Genomic DNA, 21314 nt, shown 5'->3' with positions numbered 1-21314 from the left:
GGGCTGTACTTTTCTATGGAGGCCGTGTGGGGTCTGGGATGGATCTGAGTGCAGATGGGAGCTTGGGGTAGGGGACTGGGGTGCAGGGGAAGCTGTGGGGTCTGAGAGAGAGCTTGGTTGAAGGAGCGGGTTGTGATCTGGTGCAGGAGAGGATATTGGCCTGAGGCTGGGGTGGTGGTAGCAGCAGGTGCAGGGCTTTGGAGGGAGTTGGGTGGGGTGCCAGAAGCAGGCTCTGGCCCAGAGGGGCTCACCTAAGCAGCTCCTGGCCAGCAGCACTCTCAGGCAGATTTCCCAGCCTGCTGGCAGCTCCATCTGGCTCTCCCTGCTGTGAGAGAGAGGGCTTCCTGCACTGTCCCTCTGCAGAATCTCTCAGCTCCCCTTGGCTGGTTTGGTTTGTTGCCCCCACCTCCAGCAAAATCTTTCAGCTCCCATTGGCTGGTTTGGTTTGTTGCCCCTGCCCCCAGCAAAACCTCTCAGCTCCCATTGGCTGGTTTCCGACCAATAAGATGGGAGGAATTTTGCTGGGTGTGGAGGCAGCAGTTGAAGATCACCTCTATCCCTAGCCCTAAGGGCAGCTGGAGGAAAAGGCTTGCAGAGCTGGATCCAGGCCCAGGATCTTGCCTGTCCCTGGCTTATACCCTCTCCCTCCAAACACAGAGCTCCTGCCTGTTGTCCAGGGCTGGGAAGCCCCCTGGCTCTCCATGGCTGCATGCTCTTTGAAGTGCTGTGAGTGGGACTCAATGGACTTCTCAGCTTCTGACCACGTGAGCTGTAACCTGCGAATGACTGTCAGTCAAGGAGCCAAAGCCCTGGAGGGAAACGCCCCTGTATCCCATTGCCCACTGCCCCTGTGAAGCCAGCAACCGACCCTGGGACTGCATTGGCATGAGTGCCCCTAGAGAGGACAGGGGCTGTGTCCCATTGCACGGTCTAGCTACGTGCTCCTCAGCACCTTATGTGATGAATAATGCTTCTGAGAAGTATGCCCTCTGCTGGACCTTGTCCCCTTACCCACTTCCTCGAGGTCCTCAGCCGCCTTTATGCTGGTCAAATATTTACCAGGGCCAACGCCCAGGCTAGCATAGGAGATAGATCGACTAGTCCATGAGCCAGGGGCCCTGGGAGAGAAGAGCATCCAGCAGTCAGGAAGGGGCTTCTCCACTGCCTCCGTGGTCCCTGGAATCCATCTGGAGAAGAAGCAAAGGTTGGGCTTCTTCCAAACCATCCTCGTCATCCTGGTCTACCTCCCACTCCTCCTGGTAGCCTCCCATAACTTCTTGCAAAACTTCACAGCTGCCGTCCCCAGGCACTGGAGGTGACTGGAGACCTGCTGAAAGTCTACATTGCCGTGGGCGGCAGCCAGGAGCCAGAGAGGTGCTTACGGTTCAGCGACCCAGAGTGGCAGCTCCTGGCCTCCAACGGCACCAACACCACCGAGCCCTGCCTGGATGGCTGGGTGTGTGGCAGGAGTGTCTTCAGCTCCACCATTGTCACTGAGGTACAGATCTGGGCATAAGGGATTGTTCAGGGGAGCAAGGACCTGGAGCTCTGACACCATGGGCTGGTTATTGTTGCATTCCTCTACCCACATAGCCATCCAGCTCTCCACCTGTACACCCAGCCACCTTTCTGTTTGTGCCCCCATCTCCCCTCCGCCGCCTCTCAGCTTTGTGCTGCCCCACACGGCATCCAATACCCCCGTGCAGCGCTAGGGGGCGCTGTGCTGCAAGGAATGGGGTTGGAGGGCACTCAACAGGGGCTGGTGGAGCAGCTCTAAGAGGGCACCAGCTGGTCTCCGTCCCCCTCTCCAAGGCGGACGCTGGCTAGGGGTGGGAGCTTAGTATCCTGCCCCAAAAGATGGCACTGCTGCTTTGGCATCACGCCCTCCCCGGGACTGCCCAAAGGCCTGTGCCTCTGTGCCCATCCTGCCAGCCCCGAGGGGCCTGCTGTGGCAGTTCAGCCCGAGCGCCTCTCTGAGAGCTGGAATAAGGGGTGACAGGGCTGCTGCTGGCTGGTCCCGTGCCAGCTTCCATGACACATCGTGCTGCCAGCTTCACCGTGCTCGGCTGGGTTACACAGTAACCTGCTTGGAGCGGCCCTTGAGCTCCCAGCTCCAGACCCCACCCATCATTCCGGACCCTAGAGCTGGCGGGGGAGGGCTGTCCTGTCCCCTCCAGCTGTGGCCCCTCAGCCCCAGCTCCTGGCCAAGAGTGCGAGGGGGGTGGGGCTAATAAGGATTTTGTCAGGGAGCAATGGGGGGTGTGATGGGGTTCTGGGGTCCCCCAAGCTCTGCACCCCGTCCGCAGGCAGGAGTGACTCTTACTCAGCAGGAGAACAGCGGGTTTATTAGCCAACAGGACACAGCATCGTACAGAGGAGTCAGTACAGCAGGCAGAGACAGCCAGTCCAATTCATGTTGGGGAGAGGAGGCCCCGAGGGGCCCCCAGAGCCAGGGCCTTGCCCCCTCCTTGGTCTCTCTCTCCCTCAGCCCAGACTAACTGAGCGGGGTCACTCAGCCAGTGACCTGGGGAAGTTTGGGGCCCTCCCCTCGCGATTGGGCATCGGCTGCACCCTCAGTGCTCCCCTTGATGTGCACCACCTCCATGTCATAATCCTGCTGGGGGAGGCTCCAACTCAGGAGCTTGGTATTGGCCCTTTTCATGTGATGCAGCCGGACAAGTCCCTTTAGTTCCCTCAGGTTGGTCGGTTTCCCTGCTTCAGCCCCAGTCCGTCAGCCACGTTCTCAAATCGGGCAGGCAGAGCCCATATAGATGCTGCAGCACCAACAGATCAAATAGTTCTTTTCTGGTCTGGGCCCTGCCCTGTCTGACCACCAGCCCATACAGCTGCTCCGGCCAATGTTTGGAATTCAGTTACAGTCCAGTAACGGAAGGTACAAATGCTTCCATCCTTGGCATTTAGCCAGACCACCAAAATGGTTGTGTGCCTCAGTTTCCCCTTCCATGCCACACAATAGGTTTGGAATGTTCCTTCTCATGTCAGAGGTTGCAAGACTAGTTACAGGGAACAATGGTGACATTTCAGAGTTACAGACTCCTTCAACATACAACTCATGCTTCTACATCAATGTCATCATGTCACATGGCTCTTTCCAAACATTCAGTGCATGGTACAATTCTACAGCTTTTGGTAGCAGCACCCCTTGGTTACAGCAGTCAGCGTGAGTAACAGAACAAACCCATCGCAACTGTACATTTACGTTGCTCTTTGGTAGACCACAACCTTTGTGCAACATCCTTGAGAATCTGGTATTTTGGGGATAAATGGCTGAGGCCTTTCTTAGCACCATCAAGTTCTAATCTTCTCTCTTGCCCCCTGGGGTGGAAATTTGATCTCTCTGGCTGTGCCCTCCCTTCTAACAAGAGCTGGGCCATTGATGATCTCAGGAAGACGGCCCCCTCCCAGCCAGCCTGGAAATTTGCAAACCAAACTGGTTTCTAAAAGTTGTTTTGTGAGTCCCAGACGCAGAATCCACATGAAGGAATCCCTGTTTATCCCTTACTGGCCCACCAGGCCCAAAGCTCCTTTGTCCTTCCATATGCTGTGTCCTGTCAGCTAATAAACCCGCTGTTCTCCCGCTGAGTAAGAGTCACTCCTGCCTGCGGACGGGGTGCAGAGCTTGGGGGACCCCAGAACCGCATCACACTGGTGTCAGGAGTGGGATGTTCTGCACCCCGAGGATGGAGCATCCAGCAGTAAGTGACCGGGGCCCCGGAAGAAGTGGGGCCTGCGAGACCCAGGTGTGCTGAAGGGCAGTGAGGTGCAGTTCCCCAAGGCGGAGGGGCCTGCGGCCGAACCCAAGCAACTGCGGTTGTGGTCCTCGAGAGGGGGTGTCACACCCGAGGAGGGGTTACTCCTGGGAATCTGTTGGAGTTGGTCCCAGAAGGTGGAGGGGCTGAGAGCCCAACCCCCAGAAACAAGTGACCCCTGAGGAGACTGACGCTGAATGAGTCCTTCCCAAGACAGGGTGCTCATGGTCCCTGAGAGCGCGTGTCACACTGAAGAAGGGGTTCCGCTGGGAGTCTGTTGGAGTCGGTCCCAGAGGGCAGAGGGGCCTACGGCCTAACCCCTGGCAGCTTGTGACCCGCAAGGAGCCTGGCACACTGAAGGGATTCTTCCAGGAATCGTGGGGTGCAGAGGGCATCAGCCTGAGAGCCTGCAACCATGCTGAGCAACTCCGCTGTGAAGTGGCAGCACCTGGAAACCGAATCGAGATTAAAGAAGCTGGTCAAGGCAGCGTGGATGTGCAGTGGCAGAGCTGAGGGTTAAGGAGAATCCTGCAGAGGTGAGCCCGGATCGGGGCAGGGAACCCTGGACTGCCTGGAGCTCTGAACCGAGTGGCCTGCCACAGCTCAAGGAGGGAAGGAGCGATTCCAACCCATCATCTACTAGTGGCCAAGACAGACCTGCGAAGAGTTTTCCAGGCCTGGGCCGAGGAAGGTGCCTGTGTGTCTGTGCAGAAAAGCAGCTTGTCCACTGGGAATGGCAAGTTGTCTGTGAGAGAAGCTACTTCACCTTGTGTGTGTGTGGAGACCAGCCGGGGGGCTGGGACAAAGGAGAGAGTGTTTCCCATTGTCTGTCTGTGTTGAACAGCAGCAGCAGCCTGGGGAGAGAGCAGAGCCTGCATTTGGAAAAGGTGCCAATGAGGAAACTAGCCCATTGTCTGAGGAGGATTCCTCAGCCTAGGGTGGCTGGAGAAGGATCCACCAGAAAAGAGCATTCCAGGTGTGTCTCTGAATCCAGCCATGGGGGCTGGAGCAGAGGGAATGGCTCTGGGATGGGCAGTGGTATCCCTGCTAAGGACACTGGTCCTTGGTGCAAGAAAAGTGCTTCTGCTTCTGGGGAAGTGAATCCTTTGCCTGAGCCTGTGGGGGCTCGAGATGGAGCCAAGATCCCAGAGCTGGATCTGAGGGCAGCTGAAGCCCAGATGGGAAGTGGGCCTACCTCTGTGTCTCTCAGGGGGAATGATGCTTTAACTTGGTCTGATCCAGTTAGTATAATCAGGGAATCCCAGAGACCAGACGATTCTGGTACTTGTTCTTTGCCTGATGCTGAGGTGTTATTGGGAGGGGGTGAGAGGACTCTGTCCTACCAGAGTCATCCTCTCGCCAGGACACAAGAACAGACGGGCAATGGAGTTACGCTGACTGATGAAATAAAGGAGCTGGTAGCAGAAGGGAGGAAAGGGACCCTAACCTTCTGTCCGGTGGTACTGGCTGTCTGCCTGGAGGGAGATTACGTGGGAATCTGCCTAATGGGCCAGAAGTGATCCTGGGCGTAGGTGAAACCCAGGAGCTGGTTGTGGCTCAAGGGAGCAGTGCCCCTGTGGAGGCAGACAGGGGTGAGTTGTTGTTTTGGGGAAGCTCTTAAGGAAGAGAATTTCCCTGAAACTTTTCCTGACCCATCTGTGGGGACTGCAGAAAATGGGAGTAAGGTGAAGGAAAGTGAACAGGAAAGGTGCTTGTCTGTAAGAGCCAGAGCAGCCCTTTGCCTGGGGAGAAGTTTGTTTCAGCTCCTGATGGCCAGGACCTGCCTGAGTGTGAAACCACTGACTGTGCTCTGCAAGGGTCCAAAGCAGGCAGGGTAAAAGTTTCTCAGGAATTGGAAGTTGGTGCAAGTAAAGTGAAAACTATCAGGGAATGTGAGCAGCCCTGTGAGAACCAAATAAAACAGCTGCACAGTCAGTCTCTGTAGGATGCAGGAGAGCGCCAGCAATTCCCCATCTCCAGATGGTGGAAACACTTATATTCTTATACCGGACTCCACTTCTGATTCCATGGGGAGGCAGTAGTTGGAGGTGGAAGGACAAAGGAGCTTTGGGCCTGGTGGGCCAGTAAGGGATAAACAGGGATTCCTTCATGTGGATTCTGTGTCTGGGACTCACAAAACAACTTTTAGAAACCAGTTTGGTTTGCAAATTTCCAGGCTGGCTGGGAGGGGGCCGTCTCCCTGAGATCATCAATGGCCCAGCTCTTGTTAGAAGGGAGGGCACAGCCAGAGAGATCAAATTTCCACCCCAGGGGGCAAGAGAGAAGATTAGAACTTGACGGTGCTAAGAAAGGCCTCAGCCATTTATCCCCAAAATACCAGATTCTCAAGGATGTTGCACAAAGGTTGTGGTCTACCAAAGAGCAACGTAAATGTACAGTTGCAATGGGTTTGTTCTGTTACTCACGCTGACTGCTGTAACCAAGGGGTGCTGCTACCAAAAGCTGTAGAATTGTACCATGCACTGAATGTTTGGAAAGAGCCATGTGACATGATGACATTGATGTAGAAGCATGAGTTGTATGTTGAAGGAGTCTGTAACTCTGAAATGTCACCATTGTTCCCTGTAACTAGTCTTGCAACCTCTGACATGAGAAGGAACATTCCAAACCTATTGTGTGGCATGGAAGGGGAAACTGAGGCACAACCATTTTGGTGGTCTGGCTAAATGCCAAGGATGGAAGCATTTGTACCTTCCGTTACTGGACTGTAACTGAATTCCAAACATTGGCCGGAGCAGCTGTATGGGCTGGTGGTCAGACAGGGCAGGGCCCAGACCAGAAAAGAACTATTTGATCTGTTGGTGCTGCAGCATCTATATGGGCTCTGCCTGCCCGATTTGAGAACGTGGCTGACGGACTGGGGCTGAAGCAGGGAGACCGACCAACCTGAGGGAACTAAAGGGACTTGTCCGGCTGCATCACATGAAAAGGGCCAATACCAAGCTCCTGAGTTGGAGCCTCCCCCAGCAGGATTATGACATGGAGGTGGTGCACATCAAGGGGAGCACTGAGGGTGCAGCCGATGCCCAATCGCGAGGGGAGGGCCCCAAACTTCCCCAGGTCACTGGCTGAGTGACCCCGCTCAGTTAGTCTGGGCTGAGGGAGAGAGAGACCAAGGAGGGGGCAAGGCCCTGGCTCTGGGGGCCCCTCGGGGCCTCCTCTCCCCAACATGAATTGGACTGGCTGTCTCTGCCTGCTGTACTGACTCCTCTATACGATGCTGTGTCCTGTTGGCTAATAAACCCGCTGTTCTCCTGCTGAGTAAGAGTCACTCCTGCCTGCGGACGGGGTGCAGAGCTTGGGGGACCCCAGAACCCCATCACAGGGGGTACGAAGGAGCCAAGTGGAATCAGCAAGGCACAGAGGGCATTTAAGGGCATGGGAGGGGCAGGGCTGGGCCCCAGATGTGGGATTGCTGGGCTCTGGGGGGCGTGGCAGCTGCGGATGGGAACGGATGGCAGGGGCTGCTGGGGTGGCCCAGGTGGGCTCTGACCAGATAGGCTTAGCTGGGTGCAGATGAGCTCAGGTGGCACAGCGGCAAATGGGGAAGGCGTACAGAGAAGCACTCAAAACCCCTCGGTGTCTTTGGCTGGCGCAGGAGGGTGCTGGGGACCGGGGGGGCGGTTTGGAGACCAGAGATGGGCTCAGGTGAGGCTTGGGTGGGACAGCTGGAGGTTCCTGACAAACACAGGCGTGGGTAGCACAAGTGGTTGTGGGTGGCACAGCCAGGCCCTGGCTCTCGGTGCCACCAGAGGGCAGACACTAGCCGGAGCGCAGGCAGGCACAGGGGTGTAGGCCTGGTTCCTGACCCTCCGTGCCAGCTGCGGCCCTGCCTGTGCATTCAGCCCTTCACCCGCACAGCAGTGCTGGGAGCTGTGGAGAACCACTGGGGTCAGCCCCAGGTCCCACTTCTCCCCAGTGGCAGCTGGTCAATGCCCGGAGCCCCCGCAAGGCTCTTGCCCGGTCCATCGATGTGGCGGGGGTGCTGGTGGGAGCGCTGCTCAACGGAGGCCTGGCAGACGGGTGAGTAAAATGGTATTTCCCCCTCCCTGCCCCAGATCAACCCATGGGACTATCCAACACTGTGTCCCCCCATCAGCCCTGGGTCTATCCAGGGTGGTAGTCCCCCCTGCATCAACCCATTGCCTGGGCCTATCCAGTATGGTATCCCCCCCACATCGCCCCACGGCCTGCGCCTCTCCAGCCTGGTATCCCCCCATATCCCCCCACGGCCTGTGCCTCTCCGGCCTGGTATCCCCCCACATCGCCCCACGGCCTGCGCCTCTCCGGCCTGGTATCCCCCTATATCCCCCCACGGCCTGCGCCTCTCCGGCCTGGTATCCCCCCATGGCCTGTGCCTCTCTGGCCTGGTATCCCCCCATATCCCCCCACGGCCTGCGCCTCTCCGGCCTGGTATCCCCCCATGGCCTGGACGTATCCAACATGGTGTGCCCCCCATGGCCTGGGCCTATCCAGTGTGGTATTCCCCCTCCATCAACCCCATGGCCCATCCACCCTAGTATCTCCCCCCATTCCATGGGATTGGACTAATGGGCCCACCTACCATCCAACCCATCCCCCCCTCGCTCGGGCTTTGTCTCCCCTGTTGCAGGCTGGGGCGCCAGGCGCTGCTGCTCTGGTCCCTGCGACAGGTGGGCATGATGGGCACTGGCCCTGCCTTCGCCCCCGCCCTGGCAGCCTCCTGCGTCTTCCGCTTCTTAAGCGGCATGGGCATGTCTAGCACCCTCCTCAGTGGCCTTGGCCTGACTGCACAGGGCTGGGGCTGGTCGGGGCGTGTGTGTGTGGGAGGAATGGGGGTGGCGGGTGGGTGTGTGAAGGGGATATGCAGGGGGGCCAGGGTCTCTGGAGGTGTGAGCTGGGTGGGTTGTGGGGCTGGCGTGTGTGTTGGGGGATGTTTGTGGGGCCAGGGGGGTTATGGGGATGGGGGGTGAAGAATGGGGGTGATAGATGGGTGTGTCGGGGGATATTGGTAGGGCTGGGGGGCGTTGTGGGACTGCTGTGTTTGTCAGGGGATGTTTGTGGGGTGGGGGGTTGTGGGGGTGGGGGTGAAGAATGGGGGTGACAGGCACGTGTGTCGGGGGTTGTTTGTGGGGTAGGAGGTGAAGAATGGGGGTGACAGGCATGTGTGTCAGAGGATGTTTGTGGGGTAGGGGGGTTGTGGGGGTGGGGGTGAAGAATGGGGGTGACAGGCGTGTGTGTCGGGGGATGTTTGTGGGGTAGGGGGGTTGTGGGGGTGGGGGTGAAGAATGGGGGTGATGTGTGTGTGTCGGGGGATGTTTGTGGGGTAGGGGGGTTGTGGGGGTGAAGAATGGGGGTGACAGGCGTGTGTGTCAGGGGATGTTTGTGGGGTAGGGGGGTTGTGGGGGTGGGGGTGAAGAATGGGGGTGACAGGTGTGTGTGTCGGGGGATGTTTGTGGGGTAGGAGGTGAAGAATGGGGGTGACAGGCATGTGTGTCGGGGGATGTTTGTGGGGTAGGGGGGTTGTGGGGGTGGGGGTGAAGAATGGGATGACAGGCGTGTGTGTCAGAGGATGTTTGTGGGGTGGGGGTGTTGTGGGGATGGGGGGTGAAGAATGGAGGTGACAGATGGGTGTGTCGAGGGATGTTTGTGGGTCCAGGGGCTCTGGAGGTGGGACCTGGGGGGATTTTAGCGGGCAGTGGGGGAGGCTGGTCGTGTGTATGGGGCCTTGGGGGTGTGCGGACTCATGGGGAGGCTCTGTGCTGGTGCACAGGGGCCAGCGCCCCCTTCACCCTGCACCCACCCAGCGCAGAGGGTTCGGGGCTGAGCCCTGCTCCCCAAGGGTGGTGGGCAGGCAGCCGAGGGTGGAAGACGCAACATCTCACCTACCCATTGCCCCCAGCCATGGAGTGGATCCCATCCCAGTTCCAGGCCTCGGTGTCTGCTGTCCTCTCCTGCAGCCTGACGCTGGCCCTGCTGCTCCTGCCTGGACTGGCGTACGCCATCCGTGATTGGCGCCAGTTACAGCTGGCATCCTCAGCGCCCTTCTTCCTCCTCTTCTTCTACAGCTGGTAGGTGCCTTTGGGGCTGAGGGGCAGGGGCACCACACATCCACAGGGAGCCGTGGCTCCGGGGTGGGGTGGCATTATGGGCACAGGACCCTGGGTCTGGGGGCCCAGGAGGGCTCACACCCCCCCTGGCTGCAGTAGCCTGTTGCCTGGCACAAATGGAGCCCCTGCAGCCCTGTTCCCCTGACAGACCAACTGCCAGGGACACACAAAATCCCAGCTCCGTTGCCTAGAGGCCTGGGGATGTGGGTGCCTGGTCTTCGATGGGTAACGCCCCCTCCTCTCTCTCAGCGAGCCACGCTCCAATCCTCCCCTGCCCAGGAGGATCCCAGAGTCCATGCACTGGCTCTTCATCAACCACAGGCCTCAGCTGGCACTGAGGGACCTGCAGTGGGTGGCCTGGATCGGTGGTGAGAAGCTGGAGGGAGAGGGCCTATCCCTGGAGGTGAAGGGCACAGGTACCTGTGGGGCCTAGTGGCTAGAGCAGGGTGGAGTGGAAGGCAGGACACCTGGGTTCTGTCTCTGGCTGTGGGAGGGAAGTGGGGTCTAGTGGTTAAAGATGGAGGCCTGGTTGTGAGGCCACGGGGTTCTTTCACCCTGGCTCTGCCCATCTCCCCCTCCTGCAGAAGGGGTGTAATTTCTCCACCCTGTTCTCAGCTCACACCTTCTCTCCCTCCCAGGCACTGAGGTTGGAGGTGCGGCAGGAGGAATGAAGCTCAGGGCCCCTTCCAGTGCTCTGCCCTGGAGCTGTTTTGGACAGTACTCACGCGTAGGGTCACCTGCTGCCTCATGCTGGCCTGGTAAAGGGCTCCCCTTCCCCCACGTAACAGTAGTAGTGCCACGAACTGATGAGGGAGGCTGGTTGTGCCACTGTCCCCTGATGAGTGAGACATGAGTTCAAATGGCAGGGTGCGAGACTTTGGGGAAGCTGTATATCAGAGCCCCTGTACTGCTAGGTGATAATGGGGATTCCCCAGGTTCAGCTGCTAGGAGGTGAGGCTTAGTGGCAGAGGTTGGGTTCAGAGATGGGGGGTGTGGCTTAGGGGCAGCCGTGTGTCAGAAATCCTGTATGGCTGGCCAAGGAGGGGCATTCCCCTGGGGAGCCGATGGCAGGAGGATCTGTGTTCAAGCTCCCATGCTGCTCAGCCCCCCCAGAGGACGAGGACTCCATGGTCAAGATGGACACTGGCTGTTTATCCCCACAGCACTGGTTTAAGCTAAGAGGTAAGGGGGAGTCTCCTCCTTGCTATGTGGCACCTAAGCAGCTGGGTTTGTCCCGGAGTAGGAATTTCTTTGGTGGAACGTGGGTGACACCAAAACCCTATGGAGATCTTGCCATGAGAACAGAGAAGTCTCCCACACACACCTACAGAGCAGCTGGGGACAGATCCCCACTGGAATGGGGAGGGAGAACCAGACAGACCAGGGAGATGGGGAGAGAAGCAGGAATGGGGAGGTGAGCCAGCCAGATTCTCCGCCTCTGAGCCCCTGGCCTTGATTCTTCTCTGCCCACCTGGCAGGTTCTCCAACAACTTCTCTTTCTGCTGCCTGGACCTGCAGCTCTTCAGAGGCTTCAGCATCTTCCTGGTGCAGCTGGCCTTTGGGGCTGTGGAAATGCCCTTCCACATGCTGGTGGTCATGGCCGCCGAGCGCCTGAGCCGCCGGCTCATGCAGGCCACCTGCCTGGGCCCGGGGGGTCTCTTCGTCCTGGCCAGCATCCCGGTGCCACAGGGTGAGGTCAGGGCCTTCAGCTGAGTCAGTCCAGCCCTCCCGCTGCCCTGGCTTCACCACCCAGATTCCCCAACCCCTTCCACCCTCTCAGATCCTGGTAATGGGTCCATCCAGCCTGATATCCCCTCCCACCTGCCGCGCAGGTAACCCACCTAGCGCTGGTGCGGAGGAGCCCCGGGTGGTTTTGGGAATGGAAGACAGGGTTGGCCAGCGGCCAAGATTCTAGACCTACAGGAGGCCCAGGGGATTGACAAGTGACCAGTGGCCCTGCCCAGCTCTGGTGCCCTGCAGCCCCGGCAGGTGTGGTCCTGGGCTGCCTCACACCCGACACCTGGTCTGAGTCAGTGGCAAGCACCCACCGGGGGCTACAGCGCGGTGGGGGGAGGGGAGGGCTTTTCTCATCTTCCCTTCACTGCCCTAGACATGGAGGTGCTGCTGAGCACCCAGATGGTCCTGGGGAAAGGGCTTTTCTCCTTCTCCTCCAGCTGCTCCTACCTGTACCCCACCGAGCTCTACCTCACCGTCATGGGGCGAGTGGTGCCCTCAGCTGGACGTGGAGCAGGGCTAGGAGTCAGGCCTGCTGGGTTCTAGCCTCTGATCAGTCTAAACCACCCCTGGGAGGGAGACTTAACTTAAGTCCAAGAGGTTCCTCCCTGGGGCTCCCTTCTCATTCAGCTCTCTGTTCCAGGCTTTTCTCAGCTGGGACATGACTGAGCTCTGTGTGTGTTTCCCCTCCACTCATACTGGGGCTTATCTGGGACACCCCTGATCTCTGCAACCCCCCCCCCCCCTCACCCACCTGGGGTGCCAAGTGACTGATGGCGGGAGGTGGGACAGTGATGTATTGGTTTGCCCAGTGGGGAGATGAAGCTGAGAATTGATGGGTCTGGAGTGGGAATGAATGGATCTGATGGTGCCTGGTTATGCAAATAAACTGTTGTATATTAATAAACATGCAAATTGGACCACATGCTAATTTGCATGCAGGGCACAGCCTCCGTGGGATTGCTCTGTACTTTGTGGCCTCCCTTTCTCCACAGGCAGACAGGGCTGGAGGGTCGCCAACATGATGGGCCAGCTAGGAGTGGTGCCAGCCCCAGTGGTGCAGATGACCCTGGCCTTTGTTTCCTTCCTGCCGTTGCTCCCGTTTGGGGCAGTGCCCATGACAGCTGGCATCCTGGTCAATTGCTTAGCAGACACCATGGGGCTCCCACTGGCTGACACAATGGAGCAGGTGGAGCACAGGTGGGTATGATGGGCACTGTGTGAGCTGCAGGCATGGGCTGGGCGGGGTGGGTGCATCTGGAAAGAGGGGAGTTTGTGTATATGGACACAGGCATGTGACCGTACGATAGATGGAGGAAGTGGCTGAAGATGGGTGGGGTGTATACAGGGATGGGTGGATGGACAGATAGCTGCCTGGGTGGTGGGTGAAGGCTGACTTTGGTGAGGCAAGCCCCTGCCCCACCCCTTCTGTGCCCACTGGAGCCCAGACCCAGCCCTGCTCCCCTCCAATACCGGGCAGCCAGCCCTATCTTCCACCCAGACCCTGCCCCACAGCCCCAGGAGCAGCCAATGTCTCTACAACCCAGACCTCACCCCAGGAGCAGCCAGGCGGCTGCCCTGCAGCCCCAGCCTTTCCAGCTGGCTGGAGTGTGGTGGACCAGCCCCAGCGCCAGCCTTTCCAGCTGGCCCTGGTGTTTCTGGGAGGGCAGTGTCTGCCCTGGCCTATCTTACCCATCACCCATGGATAGCTTCGGTGTTTGGGTGAGTGGGGGGGTGTGACCATGGGGTGCACAGCTACTCGCTAGCTACGGGATGGATAGAAGGCCTGCTTAGTGAGGCATTTGAGCAGCTTTAGATGGAAGGACAAGGTGTCATGAATTATTAATTGTTATAGTTAATGATCTCGCTGGTTGGTGCCTTTGTTCTTCTCGTCTCCCTTTGTTTTTAGAACAAGAGCGACAAGGAGCCAGAAGGAGGAGCTGCAGAAAGAAGCCGGGGTAACCAAGCAAACCAAATCCTTAGCTGAGTCTTGTGGTGGGCAGTGGATCATACTCTGGAGACCAGAGTACAAATCTTTGTGGGGCTTGGGTGTGTCACTGAATTGCCTGTCACTCAGTGATCCTGGCTGTAAAGTGGCTAATGATGCTTCCCTGCCCCGTGGGGGTTATGGGTATAAATCTATTAATAGATGGGCAGCTCAGGTACTTGCTGGAGAGGCCCCATTGCTGAAGGAGAGAGATTAGGAACTGACTTTTTATCACATATGCAAACTCTTGAGAGGGTCCTTTCTATTTGGGAGTCTTCAGCTTTGGTATAGATTTGCTGCAGGATTAAGATGGGAGACATTTCTTCCCACTAGGGTGACTGTAAGCCATGGTTTCCAAACTGGGGGTTGTGCCCCCCAGGGGGGCGTGAAGAAATTTCAGGGGGGGCATGAGGCAACCCAGCCCCCCCCGCCCATCATTCCCCCCACCTGAAGAAAGAGATGGCCTTTGCTTCCGGGTCACAGCCTGTACCATTTTACGTGGATGACCAGGCACAGCCGCTATAAGAACCAGGCAGCTGGTGAAGACCCATGTGGAGCTAGATGCCTTCTGCAAAGATGATTGAATGTGGGTTGGAGCCGGGGGAGGAGAAGGATGGGGTTAGACGCAGGGCTGGAGTAAGAGCGGGGGCTAGTGGTGCCTGGCTTTGTGGGAGGGGAGGGGCTCGGGTGGGTGGCTTGTGGGGCTCGGGCAGCTCGGGCTGGCAGGTGGGCAGCTGGCCCTGGCCAAACAGGGTGGTTTGAGCTGGCGGGCAGTCAGCTGGCCCCAGCAGTGTGGGGCTCGGGCGGGGGGTGGGTGGGCAGCTCAGGCAGTGCAGATCTCAGGTGGGCGGGTGACTTGCACAGGAAGCTCTGGCAGCTAGCAAGGGGCTCAGGCACCCGGCCAGCTGGGGCTGCTCCAGGCACCCACAAGGGATCAAGAAAAACTGTGCTTATTTTTAATTTTAAATTACATTTTTATATCAGGTTTGTGGTTATTTTAAATTACAAATTGCATTTTTGTTAAAGAGGGGTTGGACAATGGTAAGAAAGAGGTGGGGGCATGAGGGTTTCTCAGATATCAAAAGAGGGGTGTGACGTCAAAAAGTTTGGGAACCACTGCTGTAAGCCTTTAGAGAGCTGGGGTATTTAACTCTTCCAGCAGGATCCAGTGCTACCATGGCATTGAACCATTTGCAGCTTGTTTCACCAATGATTTACATCAGGGGTTGGCAAATGCTTGGACAGAATTGGTGGATTGGATTCAGAAATCAATTTGCTTAGCACATGCTGCTGTGACAGTGTTTTGTTCCTCCGTATCTGTTGGCTTCTTGGAATGCCCCTTTTGCTAGGAAGGGTTTTGCATGGAAAGCCTTTTATGTGACCTCAGTTGAAATGCACCCATTTAATGTTGCCACCCCTCTGCCATAACTGGAGTCAGCACCTTGTAAATTGCTTATCGATCAGAGGAGAAGTAAGTGAAACACTATAAGTGGGTATTTTGGTAGTGTGGCTTATTTATCTGCTGGAATGTATGCACCAGTCCTGGAACAGAGGTGGCCACAAACAGCATGACAGCAATCTCATCTTTCTGTAAGCTTCACCCAGACACCTAGCCCAGCTCCCAGATTGCTGCCCTGTCCCCTGAACTGATGTGGAGTTAAGACTAAAGCAAACAGCAAATTCTCTTGCTGCTTTGTTAAAGGTGTTACATGAGGAAGGGAGGCGGTACATGTGGGAAGAATTTATGTGAATCCCAAATCAATAAGGATAGAGCCAATTGGTGACATTTTCCTGGTCTCGATCACATTGTAACAACACGATGCAGCAGTGTGACATTGCAACTGGCTGTGTTGTGATGTGCTATCAGAATGTGATACTGACATCACGGTACAATGCTGTGACAGCATGAGACACCACACTAATACCACAACTTGGCCAGCATGGTACTCTCATAATATCACACTGTGATATCATAATGAAGTGCTAGGGCATCACAAAGCAATGCAATGGCATGACAAACTTGCACTGTGATACCAAAATGCTGTGGTATGATACTATGTACTATCACAATGTAACATGGTGACATTACCATGCAGTATGATTCTAGCTGTTGTCCATCAACTTTAGTGCTGGTGCCAGCCAAGAATGGGACCCCCCTTTTGCTAAGCACTGCACAAACACAGAATAGCAGACAGACTCTGCCCCTAAAAGATCTCAGAGCAGAGCAGATCAGATCAGACAAACTAAGGGCAGAGGAAGGGGAACTCTACACAGGAAGAACAGGTTATGGGATGGAAGCAAATAGCATGTTGGTCGAATGATTTTGCGGGTTTATTTCGTATGGAAGAGGCTGGATGGGAAGAAAGGTGTAGAAAAGGATGAGAAGGGGCAGGGTGGGGGAAGAGAAGTAAGAAAGAGAGGTGTAGCATGAAGCAGGGGGAAGAAAGTGTGAGGGAGGGAGGGAGAAAGCTGGAGAAAACAGCCCATCAGCAGGTGGCAGAGAAAAGCCTACCCAGAGTATAGGCAGTTTTCTGGGTGTCCAAAAGTCCTTCTTTTGGCTGCTTTTGCTTTTGCTCCTCCCAAGCGAAGGCCCTGGTTGGTTAATATAGTTTCAGTTTCAGAGTATAAGGCTAGAAGAGAACATTAGAGCATCTAGTCGGACCTCTTCTATATTGCAGGCCAGAGAATTTCATGCAGATACCCCTATACTAAACTCAAAGATTTTAGTTAACCTTGCAGCTACAGCATTTCCTCCTTAGGAGACTGAGCCGTAATGTGCTACTAGCATGCTCTGGCTGGGCCCCATTATGGCATTACGGGGTGTGAAATGATGTCACCGCACTCAATGGGCGCATCCCATTCTACTGAGAAGACAATGCTGTGTTAATGCAGCTTGTTAAATCCTAACCAACGTTTAATTTAACTTTTCCCCTTCCTAGCATGTCCCTGCTGCAGTGGCTAAACTGCAGGCTGCAGACTCCCCAAGACCCATGTTCAAGTTTAGTCTATTTTATTTTATTTGCATGTGACCCTGGGCAAATCACTTAGTCTCTACCTCAGTTACCTAGCTGTAAAATGGGGCTGTAGGAACTATTTCTCTTCACATTGAGTCCCTATGACACCGCCCACAGTTTGAGACTTCCTGACACTGGCTACTTTCCGCATGCGCCGTGGGGGCAGGTGGGTGACACCTCGTTGGCACCAGGAGTGTCACTTTCTGGCTCGGCGCATGAGCAGTCGGGAGGCGACGGGACCTATTTAGCTCCCTCAGAGTCCATTTGTAGCCGCCGTCCGTGAGACGCACGCGACGTTCGGCCCGTGTTTACGGCCGCACAAGGCCTGCGCAGGCGCAGTCTCGGCCTCGGGAATCTATTTCATAACTGCCGGGGTCGCTTTGTGGCGCTTCCCCTTGGAGCCAATCAGAACAGAACGACTGGGGGGCGGGCCACATCCTCCCAGCCAATCAGAGCGGGATCAGCCCGCCCTGCCAGCGGGCCGGTGCGGGGGGCAAAACAAGCCGGCCGCGGAGCCGGGCAGGGGTGGGGGTGCGGAGGGAAGTTGGGGCGGGCAGGGCGCCCCCGGGCCCCTGTCCGGCACCCAGCCATGTCCCGCTGGTTCTTCCCCTGGTCTAGCTCCATCAAGAAGCGGGCCTGCCGCTACCTGCTGCAGCACTACCTGGGCCACTACCTGGAGGAGCGGCTGAGCCTGGAGCAGCTCAGCCTGGACCTGTACCAGGGCGCCGGGGCGCTGCGGGACATCCACCTGGACATCTGGGTGAGCGGCCGCGGCGCTGCGGGGCACCCACCCCCCCCCCCCCGCTCCACCGCGAGGTGGGGGCGGGGATCGGGGCCGGGGCGCTGCGGGACACGCATCCGCCTCCACAGCGGAGCAGGGAGGCGAGGATGAGCGGGGGCGAGGGGATGGGGCCGCTGTGGGAGGGGGGCATCCACCCTGAGACGGGTGCGGGACTGGAGGATGGGGCCTCGGGGAGGTTTGGAGGCAGGAGACACGGGACAGGAACTGAGCTGGGTTCTGGAGGGCTTCTCTGGAGGGGACTAAGGCCAGCCAGGGAATTTCACGTGCTGGAAGTGAGGCGCCACGGAGCCTGTCTGGCCAAGCTCCCTGCTGCTATGTGACCTCCCAGGATAGGGCTGGACAGACAGATGCCCTCTCCTTGTCCAGTCCTCCGTCTCCTGCCCCTACCCAGGCCAGTATGGCGCTAATTCGAGGTGTTTCACTCCCTCTCCCTGAGAGCTCAGTGCTGTGGTGTGACCTCTCCTGGGGCGTGTGCGCTTGGATCTGAGCCATTTGCCAACCAAGCCCGGCCTTACATTTCTTCCCCTGGTTCATGCTAATAGCAGTGCTGTGCCTCAGTTTCCCCACCACCCTTGCAGCTGGACTAGGCTTCCTTGACTTCTGCCCGCTTGGAGTGGGGTGGGGCTGCTGTAGCTGCTGGGTTAATAACCTTGCTGTCACCCTGGGTGTAGTGTCCTGAGGGAATGGGGTGTGTCACCAGGCCCAAGATAATAGCCCTGCATTGTGTTGCAGTGAGTGTCAGGGTATGGCTTCTCCTGTCCCACATCTCTGTGAAGGGAATGGTGGGAGGTAGAAGCTGCATGGGCCCTGGGTGTGTTGCTGGTGGGAGTGGGTGGAAGGGAGCTGCTCAGTGGGGCTTGTGTGTGGGAACTGAGGGACACCAAGAGAGCAGGCTTGATGGAAGAACAGCTTGTGGGGGCTGAGGGTTGGATTTAGCTGCAGGCAAGGGAGTGGGGGGCAGGTCACCCGTGCTGTGACTCACCTTTGAATTCCTGCAGAGGGGAGAGTGCCCCCTGCTGAGTGCCCACCCGACTTCCTGAGGGCACAGGACCCCCCAGCGCTGCCCTGGGGCTGGGACATTGGGATCAGCACTGAGGGGGAGCACAGAGAGCTGCTTCTTGAGCTCCCTACTCACTGCAAGTGTCCCTGGCACGGGAGTTGGGGGGGGCAGTCATGTGACATATTGCTGTCATGTGACATATCCCTGCTGGCTACCATCTAGTTCTGATCCACACTTGGGAATTGGACTGTGGCAGTAGATGAGGTTTCTGTTGCCTCTGGAGCCGATCCCAGTGCGGTGTGTGTGTGTCTATCTCTGCCTCATTCCTCGGCTGCCAGGGGCTTTCGTGGCTATGGCCCGGTGCATTCATTGGTTATCTTGATCCCCTATTATTGCATAATAATGAGGTGCTGTTAATTGAGATGGAGGTGGGACAGAGTCATGATCACAGTGGGGGCAGCGACCACAGGAGCTGGGTGAGTTGTCTAGCCTTGCCTTGGTGCTGAAAAGCCACGAGCCAATGTATGTGGCCGTCCACGGTCTCGGTTCTCTCTCCTCCCCAGAAATACAGCCACCCCGGGGCAGGGTAGCTGGGGGGACCTGGAGATGTGGTTTCTGCCACTAGCTATCTCATGCCTGGTGGATATTTGGGCCCAGGGATGGGGACATGTACCCTTCTGCTCTATGTGCCTCAGTTTCCCTGATTGTGCTGGGAGGTCCTCAGGTGCTGGTGCTATATGGTGGGTGGGTTGGTAACGCCAGTTCCTCTTGGTTGTGCCTCGCTGGTTGCTGGGTCCTGGCACCGCAGGTAAGGTAGTGCTGTGTAGATACACGGGTGGTGTGTGCCATGGGTACAGAGTGTACCATGAAGGGGTGTGTGTGTGTGTGTGTGAGATCAGACCTCCAGGGCTGGTGAAGACCCTGGGATCACCCAGTCTGGGAGCTGCTTATTAATCTGCTCTGTGACTCAGGGTTTCCTGACTGTCGTGCCTGGCTTCAGAGCAAGCCCAGAGGAAGGAGGGGGAGGAGCAGAGAAGGAAGGCATCAGCTCTGGGTGGGGAACTGAGGCACAGGGGTTGTACCTCCTCAGAGCTCACAGCGAATTAGCAGGAGAGCCAGGATAGAACCCAGGAGTCCTGGCTCCCAGTCCCCCTGCTCTAATTGCTAGACCTGACTCCCAGTCCCTTCGCTCTAACCCACTATATCCCCTCCGGCAATGTGTTCCTTCTTCTTCTCTGCACTGGCCCACCCCTGCCTTAGTTTCCTTGCCAAGCCGGGGGTGGCAGTGGGGGATGTTGATGTTTTGGGCTGGCCAGCCCATAATTCTGGTGCCAGTAGCCCTGCTCCTTGCTCCAAGGCCATTGTCCTACCTGCTGGGAACAGGACTGCTGCCCTGCATGAGGGGGTTATAATTAGCCGCTGTGGTCACTGTACACCTGTTAGAATGATGTTCCCCTGGTATGTTGGGACTGGCCTTCTGTGCCCCCGCTGCCCTAATTTGCCCTCCCGCCATGTCTCAGTCACCCTCCCTATTCTTGGTTTTCCAGGAAGCTGTTCCAGGAGGCACAGCACAGTGTTGTCTGCCTGCCTCCTGTAGTGCCTATCCAGCTGGGTGTGCTGCGCGGTGGTAATATAGGCTAGTGGTTGGGGCACTGGGCTAGGAGGTGGAACACCTGGGTTCTATTCCCAGCTCCGCACTGACGTGGCAACTCTTGTGCCTCAGTTTCCCCACCCATCTTTCATCTGTTTGTAGTGCAAGCTCGTCAGCGTGGGGACTGGTGTGCTTGGGAGACCCTGATCTTGGGCTGGGGGGCAGGCTTGTGTGGCTGCCAGCCCAGTGGGAGCTTCCAATTTGGGTTCGGGGATCTGTGCAGTGCTGGGGGACCCTGATCTTGATTTGTGTGGCGTCCAGCAGGGGCCTTGATCTTGGAAGTAGGATGGTGGGTAGAACAGGGTGTTGCAGCCTCTGACCTGATGATCAGCTGGGATCTCGAGCATTGTTGTCGAAGTAATACCGTGGTCTTAATACTTAGCATTTCTATGAGGTCTACAATTAACTAGCTGGAAACCCTGTCGGTGCAGCCTGCTACTTCCCTTGCTGAAGTGATTTTGCAACCAAGTCACTTGACTTCCCCAGCCCTTGTCACCCGAGTCAATTTTAGAACAACAATCGATGTCACCAGAGGGAGGATCCCCAGCTACCCTGGAGCCTGCAAGGATCAGCTGGTCCTTGATGACATGCAGCCAGCTCTGGGGTGGAGCACTACCTGGGCAGGAAGCGCAGCCTGCCTGGAGTGCCCTGGGTATTCTTAACCAGCCCTGCTGGAATGCAGACAGGCCTGTCAGATTCACCCATGGAACCACCCACCACTGAGGCGAACAGTGGGTGCTGAAGTAGAAGTGGCAGTTCCAGGCCCTGGGAAGTTTCGAGCTGCCTCTGCCTGGAGGAGTGGGGAATGCAGTGCTGAGTCAGCTCCCTTTCCCGAGAAAGAGTAGCAGACGGTGAGCCAGGACTCTTGGGTGTGATCCCTGGCTGGAGGAGGAGTCTAGTGGCAAGAGTAGGAGTGGCTGGGAGTCAGGACTCCTGGGTTTTATCCCTACCTCTCTCCTTGTTGCATGGTTCCCACAGGGTTAACTCTCCATAGAATAACAGCTAGTAAAGTTGCCCTTAATATGGACTCTTCAATAGAGTTGGCCATTCTATTAAAGACCTGAGAATTTGTGTCCTGCAACACAGAGAATTTAACAACAGATTAGAGGTGGGATTTCTGAGTTATAGTTGCATCTGATGAAGCGGGTCTTTGCCCATGAAAGCTCGTGCCCAAAATATCTGTTAGTCTATAAGGTGCCACGGGATTTCTTGTTGGTTTTGAGTTAGAATACATGTTCAAATTTGA

At 57.0% G+C, this 21314-nt stretch overlaps 1 protein-coding gene and 1 pseudogene across 3 annotated transcripts in view; both read left to right on the top strand.

Moving 5' to 3' along the window:
- Positions 1-740: 740 nt before the first annotated feature.
- On the top strand, positions 741-13990 carry LOC142019276 (solute carrier family 22 member 6-B-like; annotated as a pseudogene).
- Positions 13991-17103: 3113 nt separating this feature from the next.
- The window catches only part of ATG2A (autophagy related 2A), a 36642-nt gene continuing 32431 nt past the window's right edge, over positions 17104-21314 (top strand). For all 3 annotated transcript variants that reach the window (XM_075005166.1, XM_075005165.1, XM_075005163.1), the window contains exon 1: positions 17104-17375. In XM_075005166.1, coding sequence (XP_074861267.1) covers positions 17205-17375 — 171 coding nt within the window. In that variant the 5' untranslated portion in view covers positions 17104-17204. The remainder of the gene's footprint in view (positions 17376-21314) is intronic.

The sequence above is a fragment of the Carettochelys insculpta genome, chromosome 11, assembly GCF_033958435.1.
Source record: "Carettochelys insculpta isolate YL-2023 chromosome 11, ASM3395843v1, whole genome shotgun sequence".
NCBI lineage: Eukaryota > Metazoa > Chordata > Testudines > Carettochelyidae > Carettochelys > Carettochelys insculpta.
This window is presented reverse-complemented; position numbering and strand designations above follow the sequence as displayed.